Consider the following 20,048-nt stretch of genomic DNA (forward strand, 5'->3'; position numbering starts at 1 on the left):
GTATAAAATAGAGGGAGAATCAGCTCCAGCCTCCAGACCAGCAGCAGTTATGGGGATTATAGCTGATCTCACTGCCCTTCCCCTTCTGTTTTCCCAGGGGATGCCCAAAGCAGAATCCTGGACAAGCTTGTTCCCAGATGGGATGAATGTCTATTTCAGCAACTGGACTTGAGTCTCTTTCCCTGCTGCCAGAGGTCTTGATTGCTGATGGCTAACGGCTCAATCCCTCTCCAGGCGTTGCCTTGGCTGAAGGGAGCCACTTTACTCAAGGTTACACCCACCCCCTCCCTGAAGGCAGCCCATGTCCAGTGACTGGTCAATAAAGGGGTACAAAGGTCTAGTCCTTTTGAAGATTTGGATCTTTAACCCTGGAACATTTTCATATTTTATCTCTCTATCTATGTATCTATCTGTTTTCAGTATGTTCTTTTTATTTAAAAAATTGAGTATAAAACCATAAGAGACTAGGGACTCCGGGAAACAAACTGTGGGTTACAGAAGGGAGGGGGTGGGGGGGATGGGGCAACCGGGTGGTGGGTATTAAGGAGGGCATGGGTTGTGATGAGCACCGGGTGTTATACATAACTAATGAATCATTGAACACTACATCAAAAACTAATGATGTCACATGTGGTGGCTAACTGAACATATTTTAAAAAATTGAGTATAGGTGACACACAATGTCACATTAGTTTCAGGTGTACACTGTAGTGATTCAACAAGATTATACATGGTGCTAAGTTCACCACAGTGTGGCTGCCATCTGTCACCATACATCAGTATGACAGTATCATTGATGATATCTGTATGCTGTGTCTTTTATTCCTGTGACTTGGTCATGCCATCACTGTAGCCTCTATGTCCTTCACCCATTTTGCCCAACCTCCCAAACCCTTCCCCTCTGGCAATTATCAGTTTGTTCTCTGTGTTTGTAGGTCTGGTTTTGTTTTTTGTTTGTTTATTCATTTGTTGTTTTAGAGTCCCCGTATGAGTGAGATCATACGGCATTTGTCATACTCAGTCTGACTTACTCACTTAGCGTAATACCCTCTAGGTCCAGCCATGTTGTCTCAAACTGTACAACCTCATCCTTTTTATGGTAGTGTAATATTTGTGTGTGTGTGTGTGTGTGTGTGTGTGTGTGTGACATCTTCCTTATCCGTTCATCTATTGACGGACACAGGCTGCTTCCGAATCTTGGCTATTGTAAATAATGTTGCAGTAAACACAGGGTGTATATGTCTTTTCAAGTTAGTATTTTTGTGTTCTCTGGGTAAATACCTACTAGTGGAATTACTGGGTCCTTTGGGAATTCTATTTTTAATTTTTTTGAGGAAACTCCATACTGTTTTCCACAGTGGCTGCACCGATGTACATTCCCACCAACGGTGCACGAGGATTCGATTATCTCCATATCTTTACCAGCACTTTTTATTTCTTGTCTTTTTTATTTCAGACATTCTGACGGGTGTAACACGATGTCTCACTGTGATTTTCATTTGCGTTTCTCTGCTGATCAGTGATGTTGAACATCTTCTCGTGTGTCTGTTGGGCATCTGGGTGTATGTCTTTGGAAAAACATCGATTCAGGGCGTCTGCCTGTTTTTTTTCCATTGGATTAGTGGTTTGTTTGTTTGTTTGTTTGTTTGGTGTTGAGTTGTAGAAGTTCTTCATATATTTTGGCCAGATTAGCCTATTAGCAGATATATCACTTGAAAATATCTTCTCTCATTCAGTAGGTTCTTTGTTTTGTTGGTGGTTCCCACACTGTGCAAAAGCTTTTTATTTTGCTGTAGTCCCAACAGTTTATTTTTTATTTTTTTAATAATATTTTTTATTATATTATGTTAGTCATCATACAGTACATCCCCGGTTTCCGATGTAAGGCTCGATGATTCATTAGTTGCGTATAACACCCAGTGCACCATGCAATACGTGCCCTCCTTACTACCCATCACCGGTCTATCCCATCCCCCCACCCCCAAGCCCTCAGTTTCTTTCCCAGAGTCCACAGACTGTCATGGTTCATTCCCCCTTCTGTTTATCCCCCCCTTCTTTGCTTTTGTTTCTATTGCCATAGGAGATGTATCTAGAAAAAATGTTGCTATGGCTGATATGTTCTTCATTTTTTTTTTCTCTGTTCCTGGGTTACTATTTTGGATGAAACTTCTGTGACTCTTATCTATGGACTCATATTTTCTAAGGCTTTGCCCTAGGATCTGGAAAATTTTTCTCCATTTATCTTCTACTTCATCTATTGAAATTTTTACTTCCATAATCATTGTTTAATTTCTAAAAACTCTTTCGTGTTTATCTGATTGTTCCTTTTACTCATAACACCTGTTCCTATTACATAGATGTATAATAAGTTTGTTCTCAAGTTCCTGTCTTTGTTTCTTTCAGAATCAGTTTTTTCTTTGTTTTGGTTTCTCTCTCTCTCTCTCTCTCTCTCTCACACACACACACACACACACACACACACACACACGTGCGCGCGCACACACACACACACACACACACACACACAGCTGATTTGCTGTTTGCTGTCGAGACAGCTGGTCAGTATTACGTCCAGACGCTCTCCTGGGTGGAAAGTGCACCTGAGTGCTGTGACTGCTCATAGACAGATGTTGCTCCAGGATATTGTGAGGAACACTTTCCATTTGCCCTTCCTGCCACCCTGTCCCGATCCCTCCTGATCTCTGCCCTCCCAGCTGTGTTTGGTCAACGAGGCACGCTGGTAAGAGACGAGACAGAGAGAACAGAGTGTGGTCTGTGCGTTTACTTTCCTGTCTTCCTCCCCGCATGTTGTTTCGGGTTGTCTGTGCTCATCAGCAGAAGGTCTCAGATCTTTTCAAAATGACTCACCCTCCAGCTTTTGCTGACTGCTCCCTGCCCTCGTCTCTTCAACTGGGGGTTATGACAGCCCTGCTGCTTCTGGCCTTGGATCTAGCACCATCCCCTGTCTTCCCAGTACCCCCCCCCCATGACTTTCCTTATTAGGACTCACCTTACCTTGACCTCCCTAGAAGGCAGAGCCAGAGGCAACATGCCATTTTTACCAGAGAGTTCAATCCCAGAGCAGAGGAATAAGGAAATGGGGTTAAGGAGGGGGAGCTGGTACTAGGAGACAGGATGATGCCGGCTGCCACTGAGTACGCTGGTTGCTCAGTCCTAACAACAGGACTATGTTCTCAGATGGGGTGGAAGTAAGACAGGCTGTCCGGGGGAAGACGGGGGCAAAGGTTTGTCCACCAGCTCCCATCTCCCGTTTGCCAAAGAGCAGTAACTCCACAAGGTGCTCATGTCCCAGCACTTTCAGGTGGCACGTGGCGGGCTCCAAGCATGGTCTCCTAGTGTCCCAACTCAGTCCGCTCATTAAGCCCCAGGGCAGAAGTAAAAGGTGTGCTGGGCAGGTGTGAGGCATGTGCTGGCTGATGGCACCAGTGCGGTGGTCCTAAATGTTGGACGACTGGCTCTCCATTTCCATGGTGTGAATTCTCCCCACGGCTGATTTCAATATAGCTGCGGAAAAACGGTGTCTTGTATGGTATGTTCACCATAACGGGTACAATAGGCATCATACAGATACAATAGAATATACTCCAGAGTATAAATAATAGTAAAATGTAGCGAAATAGGTAAAAAGTAATGAGTTTTGAATATTCACTGCCTTTGTTTCTTATATAATTTATTTAGTTGTAAGTTTATATAACTTAATTTTTAAATAACGGCTGTTTTAATCCTCCCAAGCCAGTAAGGACTGGCTCCACAGACGTTACTGAATTGCATCTGCAAAAAGGCAGTTGGAGCCTGTCAAGTGGCCACTGAAGCAGTGGCTGGACCAAGAAACAGTCGAGGCCCAGAGGACCTGAAGCAGTGTTAGCGGAGTCTGGTGCAGTCCCTTACAGCGAAGCCCACTGTGCATTATTCTAATTGGGGTGTCAGGACCTAATGACACAACTGAGTAGGTTTAGGCCAACTGGCAAGTTGCACACTCTGCAGAGTCCAGAATCGGAGGTTGTATTTGAAAAGCACCGACAACCACTCATGAGAACACACCCCTCCCAGTACCTGCAGATTTTTCAGAGAAGGGTCCCCAGATTTCGAGGGGGATTCGCACATGGGAGATAGGGACTCTCAGGAGCAGTTGTGTAAACATTCCTCACTTCCACTGTGTCTGGCTCCATTCCTTACTCCCCACCTCCACCAGACCCGCCGGTTCACAGACCGAAGCCTCTGGAATCCCGACAACCAGTCCAGCCCCCATGTCCCAGCAGCAATCTCTTAGGGTAAAGTGGGCAGCGGCTTCTTTCTCTCTGTGGGTCCACACATTTCCTGTGTTTGCCATTTTCAAGAAATGTGTTGAAATCTCTCAACTACCCGTCGCTAACTTTCTAGGTCTCTTTAATTTTATGGGTAAATTTATTTAATTTTTTTGCGCTATGAACCTGTTACCTCATTTGGGTGTTAGGAAGCAGACGAGACAAACACAGACGGTAGATCGTTTGCTTTTAATGGAGAAAGGGCTTCCATGTGATTAAGTAAAGCACGTGAGTGCTTGATTTTCACGAGTGTGACTACGTATTTATATCGTTACTTATGAGGGAGAGAAAAGCAAGCAGACAAATTAGTAAACACCTTTGAATTCACAAATGGCCACCTGTTCTCAGAGGATCCACGATAAAAAACTCGGCTCAATGAAAACAGTCAGTGCACTTGAAATCTCCAACACGGACTTGATTTCTGACCTACGGCGGCTCAGCAAACCTGACGTTCAAGCTTCCCGCCTGTTAAATAGGCTAATGGTGCTTCTGAACGTGGCACGAACTTCAATGACCGAGATTGTTCCCAAAGATTTATAAACTTACACCTAAAGCCCTAAATTAGGACCTAACAGATTAAAAAGAGGGATAAAAACAAAGAGAAAGAGAGGTAGAGAGAGACTGAATCCTGTTGTGAATAAAGAGGTTTTGTCAATCGGCCGGTAGAGATTATGAAGAATAAGAGCAAAATGACAAATCGGCCACAACTTCAAGCGACATCACTAAAAGTTTGCCTCGTGTTTTCATCCAATTTTAAAATCTAACCTCATCATTGTATTAGTGAGGCACTTTAAGAAAAAAAAATTCAGGATGCCTGGGTGGCTCCATTGGTTAAGCGTCTGCCTTTGGCTCAGGGCTTGATCCCGGAGTCCTGGGATCGAGTCTCGCACCGGGCTCCTCGCTCAGAGGGGAGCCTGCTTCTCCCTCTGCATGCCACTCCCCCTGCTTGTGCTCGCGCGCTCTCTCTCTGACAAATAAATAAATGAAATCTTAAAAAATAATTCTTATTCAAGCGTAGTTACCATGTAGTGTCATATTAGTTTCAGGGGTACAATATCAACAGTTTACATTATTCAGCGCTCATCACAAGCGACCTCTTAATCTCCTTCACCTATGAATTATCCAACTGAATTCCTATTTTTCCTTCATTTTTTGTAGGAAATAGAGGCTGTAGCCATTCACCTAGCGTGCTGATTCACCCATAGACTCATTTTCCTTTAAAGCAGCTTTTGTCTCTTTGAGAAGGGGTTTCCTTAGCAGGTGGGAGCTCAGACAGACTACGGTTAGCAGCTACAGCCTGACTTCTTGACCAGGGGCTCTGGGAGGAGTCGCTCCAATCATCACATTGTTTGTGAAAGAGCTTTCTCTTCCTGGTGACCGAGATAATATCTTCAAAGTATCACATCTTTAAAATAAAGGTCCACGTGCCCGGAAGGAAGCTGACAAGCCCACGCAGCTAAGCGCTCCATCACCGTGTCCAGGAATGGAGCAAGGGCGTGACCCGCCAGGTGCCCAGAGGGAGCTGAGGCCAGACCCCACCTCCCAGCCCTGAACAGGGCCTGTCCACCTGTCCTGATTCCTGGTGCATATACTCTGAAGATCATTAGAAAGCTTTTTAAAATCCACCAAATGAAAAACGTATCACTGCCCCCTTGTTTATCTGTTCTCGTATTAGAACAAATGGAGAAAACAAGCCTGGGGACTTAAAAGTGCAATAAGCCGGATCCTGGCAACATACACAGAGGTGGGCGTGACTATTTCAGCACAGGCTGAGTGAATAAACTATCCATGTTAACAGGAAAATTACAGGCTAACTTCCATGAAAACACTCGAGTTTAGGTTCTCTTACCAGTCCCTGGGTGGTTTTTAAGGCATTCATAACCACGTATGCTGTTGGGCTGAAACAAACATTTTTGAACCTTAAAAAGTGCCCTTTGTTTCTCCTATCATTTCCAAATCTTAATAAACCATCAGTCTCCACTTTGTGGAAAGGGAACTCAAGCAGAGAAATGGAGTAGGTCTCCTAAAATTTTTTTCAAGCATAGTTCCAGGACCTCATGGAAATGGGTTTATCAACCCTTGTCTGGGTTTCTGAGTTCAGACCACTGTCTACTCTCCTAATTAGTATGATTTCTTTCCTTGTAAAGAGTCTGACACTTCCATTGCCCCATAAGTTGCTCAAGAAGACCTCAAGGATAATAGTAAGAGGTAGAACCAGAGAGTCTGCTGTCAGAGATCCTGCCCTAAATCGTTGTAAAAGGCTGGGTGGAAGGAGCAATCAGGCTTGATTGTAGACCATCTGGGAGGAAGTAGAAAGTCACCGGAAGTGGCAAGCTGGCAAATCTGGGCAGGAGTCCAAGATAATTGTCTGTTTGGTATTATCTTGAGGCAGGACTGAGAAATAAGTGACACAAAAGCTGGAAGGGAAGATGGGAGCCAAGTATGGAGACCCTTCAATGCCAACCGTATCCATTAGCAATTGGGTCAGCCACTGTGACAGAGATCCAAATTCTGTAGCTTCAGTATATTAGGTGGTAACTCTCTCATGGATAAGAAGTCAGGAGGTCGGCTCTCTAGAACTGGTATGACAGCTTCGGGAACCCAGGCTCCATCTACTTTTCTGATTCTCCACCCTTGAGGCTATCTGTTGGCAGTAGGCGCCCCCACCATCTTGTCCATGTTCTAGGTCTGATCCTGAGAAGGAGAAGCAAAAGGATGATAGGCCATGCCTCTTCAGGTGAGTTAGCTCCCCTACGAGAGTTTTCTTAAGGAAGCCCCAGGGATTCCACATACAGCTCTGAGACCACCCCTGGCTGCAAGGGTGGCTGGTAAGTGCTCTTTTCTAACGGGGCATTTCTTCCTGGAATAAAATCAGTGTCCTAAGACATGAATGAAGAATGGATGTTGGGTAGCAGTTTCAAGCTCACCAGCCTAAGGAGCGCAAATCATTTTCTTCGGCAATGGGAAGTTGTTGGAGGATTCTGAGGAGAGAGGAGAGGGGATTGGGTCAAGGAGATGAAATGGCAGGGGGTGTGGGGAGCAAGTGGAGAGGGGAGAGCAGAGGCGATGCTGTGTGGATGTGCACAGAACGGAACGTGGACAAATACACTCCAACCACTCATTGTCACCTGGGAAACTGAGGCAGCTGGATGGCACTGCTTTAAGAAATGCCATCCCTGCAGCTCTTGAGGTAACAGGGCTGACTGTTCACTGAATGTCTTTAGGTAGAATATGAAGAGCCAAGTCAACTGCCATGTGAGTAGCAGTGTTATCTATCAAGCTCGGTGTCATTTCTTCTTTAACACAAATGTATTTCTTCCATAAAGCTACCCTAGAACACTTTCTCTTCTGTCCTTTGCACTCATTTTGACACTAATATAATGCCTTATAATTAAATCATATTGAAACCTTCTTCAATTTAAACTATATACAAACAGACTCGGAAATTCTGTCATGCTTAGCACATCGGCACCAACTCATATGCAATTCGTAGTCACAATTGAACAGGTATTTAGAGCAGTGAGATGTTGATGAGCTTTATGACTCAAAAAACAAAGCCCAGATACATGAAGTAAACACAGCAGTAATAAATAAAGAGGACGGGCTAATGCACACATGATTTACAATAAGTCATAGGCTCCATTGTTGATCTGATGTGACATTTGAATACAGTTATTCTAATGTTTACAGGCTTATTTTAAGGTTTACTATCTGGATTTGGAATGTTGGGATTTCTGAGATGTTTCAGTGATTTATGGAGACAAAGGGATGGAGTATTTGAAGTCGGAATTGTTCTATACATGGCATGGTTTCCTGCCTTGGTTACCCACTCTGAGGATATCTGAAATTGTAAGGTTTATGTTTGAGCTACGATGATTTTCTTTCAAAAAGGGACACGTAACTGGTATGATGTAGTTCGTAGTCATCAACACTGAAATTCAAAGACTGGCGCAATATTAGAAACGGCCAGTTTTCATGGGGAGCCTGGGTGGCACAGCGGTTGGGCGTCTGCCTTCGGCTCAGGGCGTGATCCCGGCGTTATGGGATCAAGCCCCACATCAGGCTCCTCCGCTATGAGCCTGCTTCTTCCTCTCCCACTCCCCCTGCTTGTGTTCTCTCTCTCGCTGGCTGTGTCTGTCAAACAAATAAATTTTTTAAAAATCTTAAAAAAAAAAAAAGAAACGGCCAGTTTTCAGGTCACAAAACACTGTTGAGGACTTTCGGGGACTGATCTGTGTGAAAAAAGGCATCTCTGTGTTGGCTGTTTAGAGGTTAGCAAAAAATAAATCAACCCACAGGACACCTCATATCTGCCACTGACTCAGCCCCTCACCATAGGAAGACTTACATGTTTCCAATCCCACAAAGACATAACATCTTTTGTGTTTTAAAACCTAGGTTTCTTGTGAAAGGACATGATTCCACTTCCAAGTGCACATATAGAAGTAGAAAAGAATTCTTTTTTTTTGTAAGATAAAACACAGATTAAATATTTATTGAATAATAACTTCTCAGCAAAAAGTTTTCGTTTTCAGTAAACAACAAAATCACATGTTAATCCATACTTTTCCATACCATATTCTTTTTTCAGAATCACAAGCAACATTTAAATATAAACCTTCACATCTAAATTAAAGGCTCTTCTGAATCATTTTGGCCATAAGAGCTCTCTACAGATTACATACTGCTCTCCTTAGAACCTACGTTCTTCATCTTTACTTTTCTTTTTTTTTAATTAATAATATTTTTTTCAAGATAAAAAGCTTCTGCACAGCCAAGGAAACAGTCAAAAACAAAAATAAAAAAAAAAAAAACCTAAGAGGCAGCTCACGCAATGGGAGAAGGTATTTGCAAATGACACTCCAGATCAAAGACTAGTATCCAAGATCTACAAAGAACTGCTCAAACTCAATACACGGGAAACGAATAATCAAATCAAAAAATGGGCAGAAGATATGAACAGACACTTTTCCAATGAGGACATACAAATGGCTAACAGACACATGAAAAAATGTTCAACATCATTAGCCATCAGGGAAATTCAAATCAAAACCACATTGAGATACCACCTTACGCAGGTCAGAATGGCAAAAACTGACAAGGCAGGAAGCAAGAAATGTTGGAGAGGATGTGGAGAAAGGGGATCCCTCTTACACTGTTGGTGGCAATGCAAGTTGATACAGGCACTTTGGAAAACAGTGTGGAGGTCCCTTAAAAAGTTACAAATTGAGCTACCCTTTGATCCAGCAATTGCACTACTGCGTATTTACCCCAAAGATACAGACGGAGTGAAGAGAAGGGCCATATGGACCCCAATGTTCATAGCAGCATTGTCCACGATAGCTAAATTGTGGAAGGAGCCGAGATGCCCTTCAACAGATGACTGGATTAAGAAGAGGTGGTCCATATATACAATGGAATATTACTCAGCCATCAGAAAGATCGATTTATTACCCAACATTTGCAGCAACATGGATGGGACTGGAGGAGATAATGCTAAGTGAAATAAGTCAAGCAGAGAAAGACAATTATCATATGGTTTCACTCATCTATGGAACATAAGAAAGAGGAAGATTGGTAGGAGAAGGAAGGGAAGAATGAAGGGGGGTAAACAGAAGGGGAAATGAACCACGAGAGACTATGGACTCTGGGAAGCAAACTGAGGGCTTCAGAGGGGAGCAGGCTGGGGGAATGGGATAGGCTGGTGATGGGTAGTAAGGAGGGCACATATTGCATGGTGCACTGGTGTTATACGCAAGTGATGAATCGTGGAACTTTACATCAAAAACGAGGTATGTACCGTATGGTGACTAACATAATATAATAAAAAATATTATTAATAGAAAAGAATTCTGTTCACTACTTCACCCAGTCGCATCCATCCTGTGAGGAAGAGTCTTGGTTTAAGATGGGCACTCTGGCCTCTTTTTTAGTTGCTAATTACCAATTTTAGATGTTCCTCTTTGACAATGAATTTCTGGCACAATGTCTGTTTTCATTCAGGGAAACACTGAGATTTACAAATTCCGCAATCTCTGCTGATCAGTTAATGATGTGGTAAACAGGGTTTCACAGCTAGACAGATGGAGGCAGCTCTCCAGTGCCAGAAGCTGAGGAGGTCAGGATCTGGATGGCAGGGACTGCTCCAGGGGATTTATCAAAAACTGTAAGACTCAAAACAGAAGATACTCATCCAAGCTCGAGAGTGATGGTTGTTCTTTCTGACAGAGATATAACCCAGTTTGCCTACAAAAACACTCACATTATTAAAAACAAAACTAGCAGAGGTCAGATGAATTTTTGGTGGCTAAACATCCAGGTCTCCTTCTCTGGCTTTGCTCTGCCCCTCACCCATCACATTCACCCAATTCTATCATAGTGTATCTTGTTCATAAGGAATAGGGGGGCAAGTGATGGCGTCCTTTAGCTTCCTGTAATCTACCGACCCCTCCATTAAGCCACCCCAAATTAACAAACCACCCACGTGATATTGAGGTTCTTGCTGTATTAAGGTGGCTCTATAAAAGTCCCCTGATCCCCCTTTGAACCAGGTGGCCGCCCCTAAACCCTGCCTGTATGGAAATTTTTGCTCAGTCGCTGCTTAGAGGATTAAGTTTATCCTAAGCTGACAGAAGAGCCTTCTTTCTACATCACTACAAAGCTGGTGAATGAACCTACCTGAGGACCAGGCACCAGCCAGACATCTGGGCAGCAGTGAGTCTGCTCATCTTTGGAAACCCAGAGAGAGCCAACCAGCTCTAAGACTTGTATGATGGCCAGCATGAGAGCTGTCGTGTGGTGTGTAAGTGAGGATCCCTCCTTACCCTACCAAGGCACATAAAGTAAAGGGTTGCTTCCTGCCAGGAGTTTGCAGGAAGCAGAGCAATGACTCGGTTCAGCCACAGAGGCCTCCTGCCTCAGCATTCAGAGCGAGGGTTAAAAATGGTTAATGTGGGGACATGGAATGGATTCCTTGCCAGCCCTGGCCTCCGTCAGTGGCAGCAGGGAAACTGCCATCTTACGGGCAGGGCACTCTTTGGAGAACAGTTGGAGTAAAGAATCCGTGGAGAAGCTGAAACAAATATGGCGGTATCTGTTCATTTGGTAAATCCTAACTGGACACTGATTTGACGCACACATCATGCTAGGTATGGAGGATACAGCTATGAGTGGAAACAGTTCCTGACCCTAGGGGACTTCTAGGTGGCAAGAGAAGAGAGGAAGCTGAACACTGTGGCCAACCAAGAACAGCAAATGTTGGGTGGGAACTCTTAGTGGGGCCCCTGAAGAAGATATCATGTGCCACATCCTCTCAGCCCACCTTGTGCTCACCCGCAGCTGGCGGGCAGTTTCTACGTACCCTGACAGTTTCCTACCTCCAGTACCTGCTTGCCTCTCCTTCCTTCTCCACCTGAGGGCTGGAAGACACTGCCCCTAGTGCAACATTCAGCCAGTTGGTGGATAGATTCCCTGGCTTCCTCCCTGCTCAATAGGCAATTCTGAGGTGTGCCCATATAGTCTTCGAGAGGCCACCAACAGGAGTGAGCCCCAGTTTCCCTCAGCAGTAACTCACTCCGTGACAAGTCCCATATTGATGCCCCTGCCTTACTTCCCCACTTCCTCCAGCACATCCTGGGCCACCTCCCAGTTAGCCACGTGGCTCAAATCCTTCCCTCAGGCTCTGCCTTTAGGGGTTAACCTGCCTCAGGCTAAGGATCTGAAATAGCACGTGGCACAGGGCACTTTTGAGTAAGTTGGAAGATGGAATCTGACTGGTCACCTGATCTACTGACCAGAAGGACCTCCATTCCATCTCTGATTCTGAACGTTTCCCTCTTCCCTCACTGCCTGAGTTCTTCCCTCAACAACTGAGTGCTCCCTCCCAGATCCTAGTTTTTGGAAAGTATAATAGGGTCAATAAGAGGAATTACATGAGGAACATGATTCCTCAAAGGAGGAGGAGGCAAGGTTCTCCCATGACCAGGAAGTCCCTGATCCCACCCCCAGAAACTGGAAAAGAGACCAGAATAGCAACAGGCGGCAGAACCACAGCCCCAGGGCCCACACACTTGCCTGGGGGGGGGGGGCTCTGCTCAGCAGGAGAGGGCCAAGCCCCTCTCCACACTGCCCGTACCCAGGGAGTGGTCACAGAATGACCTCTCCTTTCCTGAGTGGAAGAGTGGTTGGCTTTGGGGCAGTGGCTGGCTCTTGCTCCGTATATCTTAGGGCTGGGACTGGTTTCTGTCCTGCCTTGTCCCTAGGGAGCTGAGGGGTGAGGGCACTAGAAGGCTCCTGCATGCCCTTCCACATCGCCACTGTTCTCCAGCTTTGTCTTGTTCTCTGAGGTTATTTGTCAGCACACACTGCCCCTGTCTCCACTGCTTCAGGGCTCCCTGCCATGTTCCCCCCACTGAGCAGCTAGAAGAATGAGCTCGAGTTTGGATATCACTTTGTCCTTGGTTCTCTCCCCCTGCCGCCTACCTTCCACACTGTGCTGGGTTTCCACCTTCTGCTGCTCCCCTTGCCAGGCTACCAAGATGCATATCCTGCAGGCTTGCCTGTCCTCTCATGCCTGCACTTGCCCAGCTGCCCCTTCCCTCTGTTCTCACACAGGAACTCAGAACCCCATTTCCCGGGAGGTGCAGCGATTTGATGGGTGGCACAAAACCTCATGGAGCACAGATGGGGCAGCAAAGGTAGGTGAGGGCCAAGTGGAAACAGGCCTAGGGGCAGGGTTACCCGAAGGGGCAAGGGCTGGCAGGTACCAGCGGAGGCTCATGCATTCTTAAGGTTTTAGGATCTGTGGTATGGAGGGAAGCCTGGGAAAGGGGAGGTAAGGGAGCCCCACTGAGGATTTATCTTTGTTCCTACCCCTCCTACCCCAGGCTCTCGGCTCCAGCGCCTGGTTCCAGCCAGCTATGCAGATGGTGTGTACCAGCCCTTGGGAGAACCCCACCTGCCCAACCCCAGAGACCTTAGCAACACTGCCATGAGGGGCCCTGCAGGGCAGGCCTCCCTGAGAAAACGAACAGTGCTGGGAGTCTTCTTTGGTGAGGGCCTCAACCTCTGGGGGAGGGAGGCCAGTAGGGTCAGCTGGACACCTCTATGTCTGAGGGGGGAGTCAGGAAGTGAGGGAGAGAAGTGATGGTGGGTCTTAGAGATGTGGGTGAGAGATGAAGGGGCAGGCAATGGGATGGGGTATTCTTACCCAAAACTGGATTTGCCTCTTGGTGGGTATTTAGCCAAAAGACACAAGAAAGCCAAGATTAGAGAGTTTTACTTGGAACAAGTAAGGGAAAACATGGAGGATATTTCCCAAAGCAGTCTGTTCCCGAATAACAAAACTGGGGAAGTTTTAAGCTAAGGGTCTGTATGGATTCAAGAAGGCACTTGTACAATGGAGAATTCAGCCTAGAATTTAGGCTAAAGTCATCATAGAATGACAAGAGTCCAGGTCTTAATTGATGGAAGTCACAAGGGCCAGCAAGGGTTGGCATCAATTGTCTGCCTTTAATCGATCTGATATCTGAATATTCAAAGAAGTTTAAATCCTGCAAAGATAACTCAAGAATGTGCTTTGAGCGAGTAGTCATAAATCACAAGATGTCTGGGGCCTAAAAGGATTTTTCTTAAGTCAAGAAAGCTATGTCTTGTATTTCTTTTTCTGGAGAAGGAAAAGTAGAGGGAGAAAGTCTGAGTGGGGGAGGCATAAATTTGCCCCACACTGAGCTGCCGATGGGACTACAGGTAGAGGCTGGAGCCTGACAGTAATCTGGCAGGGGCTCTTGGTGGACCCTGTTCTCACTCATGGTCCCTGTGACTCCTGGGACAGTCTCAGGCCAGGGTTCTGATTTTGACAAGAGGGCTGGAGGCCAGGGTGTCAAAATGGGGGTGCTAGGGTGGGTGGTCTGACCCCAGTGACTGTGGGTTGTTGGCTCCCAACAGGAATGTTGCGCTCCTGCTGGCCACCCAAGGTGCCTACATTTGATTCCCAGTGTCCGGTGTTGCAGTGAGACTGGCAGGTTCTCTGGGCAGGCTGCTCCCAGCTGCATGTTGGAGCAGGTGTTCCCAGCCTGACTGCCCAGGCACACTCACCCGGCACCTCCCAGTTACCAAGGAGAGGACCAAACCAGCAACGAAAGCAGTTTGGACCAGGGTGTAACAAAGCACTGGGAAAGGTGGAGGAGGTCAAGACTTGGACTTGCCAAAAGTGGCTGAGTCATCTTTTGAAGCTTCAAAGGGAGTGGGGGAGTCTAGATACCTGATGCTGAAGGGAGAGTGGTCCTTAGCTGGTCCTTGCACGCCCTCCCCCGTTGTGGACAGGCTACCACGTGCTCTCGGACCTGGTGAGCGTGGAGACCCCGGGCTGCCCAGCCGAGTTTCTCAACATCCACATCCCGCCCGGGACCCGGTGTTCGACCCTGACCGGCGCGGGAACGTGGTCCTCCCCTTCCAGAGGAGCCGCTGGGACCCCGAGACCGGACAGAGCCCCAGTAATCCCCGGGACCTGGTGAGACGAGACGGGCGGGGTCCCGGGTTCTGGGCCGGGCCGGGCGGGGAGAGACTCCCACCCCCTCGCCCACCGACAGCCGCCTCCGCTACCCGACCCCGGGCTCACCCCGGCTCACCCTCCTGGTGCCCCCGCAGACCAACGAGGTGACGGGCCGGCTGGACGGCAGCGCCATCTATGGCTCCTCGCCCTCGTGGAGCGACGCGCTGCGGAGCTTCTCCCGCGGGCAGCTGGCGTCGGGGCCCGACCCCGCCTTCCCCGCGACGCACAAAGCCCCCCGCTCATGGGCACGGCGGCCACCCCGCCACCGAACAGCGCGGCCCCGGGGGCTGAACGGCGGGGCGGCGGCGCGGGGCGGGCTGCGGCGGCCGGGGCGCGGGGCGGGCTGCGGACGGCAAAGTTGCGCTGCCCGCGGTCGCGCCGCCGCCCAGCTCCTCCCCTGCGGCCCCGCGTCGCGTCCAGCCTTCGCGGCGGAGCGAGGGAACCGCGACCCCTTCCTGCAGGCGCCGGGCCTGCTGTGGGGCCGCTACCACAACCTGTGCGCGCAGCGGCTGGCCCGCGAGCACCCGCAATGGGGGGACGAGGAGCTGTTCCAGCAGGCGCGCGAGAGGGTCACCGCCACCTACCAGGTCCGTCACTCGGCCTCTCTCCGTCCTCCCTCCCCTCCTTCCTCCCCCCTCCCCCAGGCTGCTGCGCGGGGAGACTCCGCTGCCCCGCAGAGCCCTCCATCGTCGCACAAGCAGCCCCCGGAAACGCCCTTTTCCAGGAGGACACTGCTCCCCAGAACTGGAGCTAGCGGCTAGGAATGGACTCCGAAGATGAGGAGCAGGCGAAGGGCTATTATACACGAGACTGGGCTGTGGTTATTAGTCATTAGCCCACTCCCATCCCATGTTCCTAGTGGGGCACAGGCCTCCGCACCTGTCCTGTTGCAGTTGCCCCCCTCGTGACTGCCCCTGCCTGGCCCTCATCTCCCACCTAAGCCTTCCTTGGGCTCAGACCCCTCCCAGCGTGGCTGCTCCAGCCCTTGCCTCCCTTTTGCCCTCTCTTGACCCTCAGAACATCGTTCTGTATGAGTGGCTGCCCAGCTTCCTGCAGAAAACACCCCCCAAGTATGCAGGTGAGAGGATGGGGAAGGAGAATGGGAGAGCTAGCAGGAGTTTTTTGGGGCAGGGAGAAGGGGTGGGGGGGGAGGAGGCTGGGTGGTTTAAGGGCTAAGTGTTACTATCCTCCCTCTTCTCCCCTTCCCCCAGGACACAGCCCTTTCCTGGACCCCAGCATCTCCCCAGAGTTCCTGGCCGCTTCTGAGCAATTCTTCTCTACCAGGTGCCTCCTGGCGGCTACATGAGGTGAGGGCAAAGTGCAAAGGTTTGTGTATTGGCAGGAGTGGGGATGTCATTTGAGAAAAATCTGTCCTCAGGAGCCCTCAGGAAAGGATTATCAGTCTGAAGTGTGCTAATTTCCCCAGGGAACAGTGAATTTGGAGGGGGAAGAACAATTGTTTAAAAAGACATCATTGTGATTTTTAAGCACTTTATGTCCACTTTCCCACAGCTGGTGTATATATTAACTCCCCAGTTAAACACAGGCTAATCGAGGCTGAGGATGAGTCACGAAGCCCGCTGGTCTGAACCTTAGGTCTTGACACTGCACTGGGGGCATTTTTAGCTATAAGCAGAGGAGCCGGGTCTTGCGGGGAATTATAATAAAAGAAGTGTGAGAGCTGAAGAAACATTTTGACTCCAAAATAATAAAAAGGGAATTTTAAACTAAAAAAAAAATTTTTAATTAAATGTATATGGAACAAAACATGTCAGTTTATTTTTTACAATTGCATTATAATTTAAAAACAATTCATAGGTTAGGGGCGCCTGGGTGGCTCAGGCAGGTAAGCAGCTGCCTTGGGCTCAGGTCATGATCCCAAGGTTCTAGGATTGAGCCCGCATCAGGCTCTCTGCTTAGCAGGGAGTCTGCTTCTCCCTGTCCCTCTCCCTCTGCCCCGTCCCCTCGCTCATACTCACACTCTCTCTGTCAAATAAATAAATAAAATATTTACAAAAAAACAATTCATAGGTTAGATTTTCTTACTCTGAAACAATTTTTGGATATGCCTAATAATAGCCAAGAAATCATAGCAATGGACTTATCCACAGATAAGTAATTTCAAAAGAACAATGAAAAATCCTTTAAAAATGTTTTAACTTACATATATATGTTATATATATATGTTATATATGTATATATGTGTGTATATATATGTATATATATGTTATATATATGTGTATATATATGTGTGTGTATATATATGTGTGTGTATATATATATATATATATACACCTCTCTTCAGAGAGGTCCTGTGAGTTGCCCATGGTCACACAGCTGTTCACTAACAGAACAAGGACCCAGACCTAGATGTTCTGGTGCCTTTGTCAATCATGCTGTCAAGTCTCCTAAAATAGAAGTAAAGTTTTAGATCCCTTGTGTGTTGTGGAGACCTGCTCTCAGCAGCAGGAACTTCGGAGGGGGACATCATTCACTCCGAGTGGGGAATCAACCTATGGAGGAGGAATGGCCTGCTGGTTTCAGAGGGAACATCAGCACTGGGTGGTTCCAGGGCATGGACTGTGGTGTGGGGAGAGCCTGTCTGCTCAACCTCCAACCCCGTCTTCTCTCCCCATTCCCAAAGCATCCAAATCTACGAAGAGCTGAAGATGTGGACGCGCTGCTGCTGGGCATGGCCTCCCAGATCGCTGAGCGAGAGGACCATGTCATGGTGGAGGATGTGCTAGGTGACGCTGAGGCTGTCCCTGCAGGCTGGGCACTGCTGTCACCTGGGTGGGGATTCTGCTGGCGCTCCAGTGTCAGGCCAGGAGGAGTGACCGGGGCTGGGAGCCTGCACTCTCTCACTGCTCAGACACCTGTTGACCATGGTTCCCTCTGTGTGATTCTGGCCCCCCTGGGGCTGGTTGGAGACTGGGTCCTGGGCTAGTGGAGCTGTGGTGGCCCGGTGCTCCCTCAGATTCTCTGCTATTTCATCCCCAGATTTCTGGCCAGGACCCCTGAAGTTTTCCCGTACAGACCACCCGGCTGGCTGTGTGCAGAGGGGTCGGGATCTGGGCCTGCCCTCTTATACCAAGGCCAGGGAAGCACTGGGTCTGCCTCCCATTACCAGATGGCAGGACATCAACCCTGCACTCTCCCAGAGCAACCACACCGTAAGGAGGGGTTGGGACGCAGAGGGCAGGGTGGGAGGGCCAAGGCACATTGGCCCAAGACATGGAAGGAAGGCAGTGAGGTACAAACACTAGAGACAAGTCCCTGGTGAGAGGGATGGGACTCGCCCACGTGGTTCTTCCCAATATCATCTACGAGGATGGAAGTTACCAGACCAGCAGGATTTGGCAGTAGACCTTGTGACTCTGCAGATCCAGCAAATGTTTGTTGAGCATGTCTTGCACGCCAGGCACTTAATAAGCATTACCTCGTTTACTCTTCCCAACAGCCATCTGAGCAGGTGTGGAAGGTCCTCAACCCAGGAACAAGCTGTACTTTTTTATACACTGACACTCGGGCTGCCTTTGGGGAGTCAACTGTTACTCCCTGAGCTGTCGCCTGGGCCACGTGGCATTGCCTGCCAGCCAACAGAGCAGTTTTGGTGGCCTTACCATCTTGGCATAGTGGCGTTTCTACAATTGCACGCTGGTTTTACTGCTTTCGTCCTTACTGTTTTATAAGATTGTTGGAAAGTGGAGAAGTGAAAGGCCGATGAAGAGGCAATATGCACGTGGGGCGTATAAACTTTATACAGTCAATATAAAGGTAGGAATCACCAGGCGAACCAAAAGTAGCAAGTCTTTAGCTCCCCTGGGCCTCGCTGGAATTTAAGCTGAGCAAATGTTTGTTTACATTGCAGAGAAAAGAACTAAAGTCAAGGTCAGGTAGAAAATGCTGCTCATAGAAGGTTGAAGTCTGTCTCCAAAAGGCAATGTGTATGCAGGGATTTAATTTATACAAACTTTTTTAGCTCTCAAGAATAGAAACCTTTTCGGGGCGCCTGGGTGGCTCAGTCGTTGAGTGTCTGCCTTCGGCTCAGGGCGTGATCCCAGAGTCCTGGGATCGAGCCCCACATCGGGCTCCTCCGCTGGGAGCCTGCTTCTTCCTCTCCCACTCCCCTGCTGTGTTCCCTCTCTCGCTGGCTGTCTCTATCTCTGTCAAATGAATAAATAAAATCTTAAAAAAAAAAAAAAAGAACAGAAACCTTTTCTACACATCATTCAACCTTTCCAATTTTTGTAGTGATTTTGACCCTCAACTTTCATATCTTTTTGAGAACAAGCCACATAGGGAACTGGCTGCCTGTTTTATTCCAACTTTCTACAAGAGGCAGCTGAATCTGTGAGCGAGTTCCCATAAATGAGTTAACTTGTGTAAAGCACTCAGAGCGGTGCCAGGGGCATAATAAGTGAGGGATCGTCACTGTCATTTATTATTATCCTCTCTGGGGCTGATCCCTGCGAACTACCCTTGCCCCAGGGCGGGTGCCGGGTCCTTGCACTCACTCTTGTCCCTTCTTGGCCCCAAGTGCTGGAGTCCACAGCTGCCCTGTACAACCGGGACCTGTCCCGGCTGGAGCTGCTCCCTGGGGGGCTCCTGGAGAGCCATGGGGACCCCGGGCCCCTCTTTAGCGCTATTGTCCTCAACCAGTTTGTGAGGCTGCGGGACGGCGACTGCTACTGGTTTGAGAACACCAGCAATGGGTAAGGCCTGCCTGGGTCCCTTCCTCAGACTTACCTTGGCCTGGGCCCCAGGCCCTCTGCGTGTAATGTCAGCAGCCCCACGGGCCCTTGAGTCCCAGCTGGCCTCCCCACTTCCTCAGCCCCTCTGGGTCTCTTTCCTCATCTGGGTCCTCGGGCCAGAACAGGCATCTCTCTCCCAATGCAGCAGCTCCCCGCCTCTCCCTCCTGCAGGCTGTTCTCTGAGGAAGAAATCGCAGAGATCAGAAACACTTCCCTACGGGATGTCCTAGTGGCTCTCACCAACTTGAACCCCAGTGCCCTGCAGCCCAGTGTCTTCTTCTGGCATTCGGGTGAGTGGCCAGGGGGTGCTTGGAGGGGCCTGGAGTCGGGTGTCTCATCCCGCCTCAGCCATGGGCCTGGTTCAGGGGCGGCTCGGCAGTAGACTCCAAAGAGTCAGTGAGCCATGGTTCTGCCCTT

General features: G+C 48.4%; 1 protein-coding gene across 1 annotated transcript in view; it reads left to right on the plus strand.

Annotated features, from left to right (window-relative positions):
• The window catches only part of LOC148108093 (dual oxidase 1-like), a 48,395-nt gene that overhangs the window by 6,817 nt on the left and 21,530 nt on the right, over positions 1-20,048 (plus strand). Inside the window, 16 exon segments of the mRNA XM_087853883.1 lie at positions 7,012-7,062; positions 12,587-12,597; positions 12,939-12,983; positions 12,986-13,021; positions 13,211-13,375; positions 14,649-14,726; positions 14,729-14,835; positions 14,973-15,171; positions 15,298-15,464; positions 15,895-15,955; positions 16,089-16,157; positions 16,160-16,184; positions 17,422-17,624; positions 17,878-18,034; positions 19,410-19,592; positions 19,803-19,921. Of these exon segments, the coding sequence (XP_087710009.1) occupies positions 7,012-7,062; positions 12,587-12,597; positions 12,939-12,983; positions 12,986-13,021; positions 13,211-13,375; positions 14,649-14,726; positions 14,729-14,835; positions 14,973-15,171; positions 15,298-15,464; positions 15,895-15,955; positions 16,089-16,157; positions 16,160-16,184; positions 17,422-17,624; positions 17,878-18,034; positions 19,410-19,592; positions 19,803-19,921 (1,676 nt within the window).

Source organism: Ursus americanus, chromosome 22 (genome assembly GCF_024610735.1).
Source record: "Ursus americanus isolate L20-20 chromosome 22, mUrsAme1.1.p, whole genome shotgun sequence".
Lineage (NCBI taxonomy): Eukaryota > Metazoa > Chordata > Mammalia > Carnivora > Ursidae > Ursus > Ursus americanus.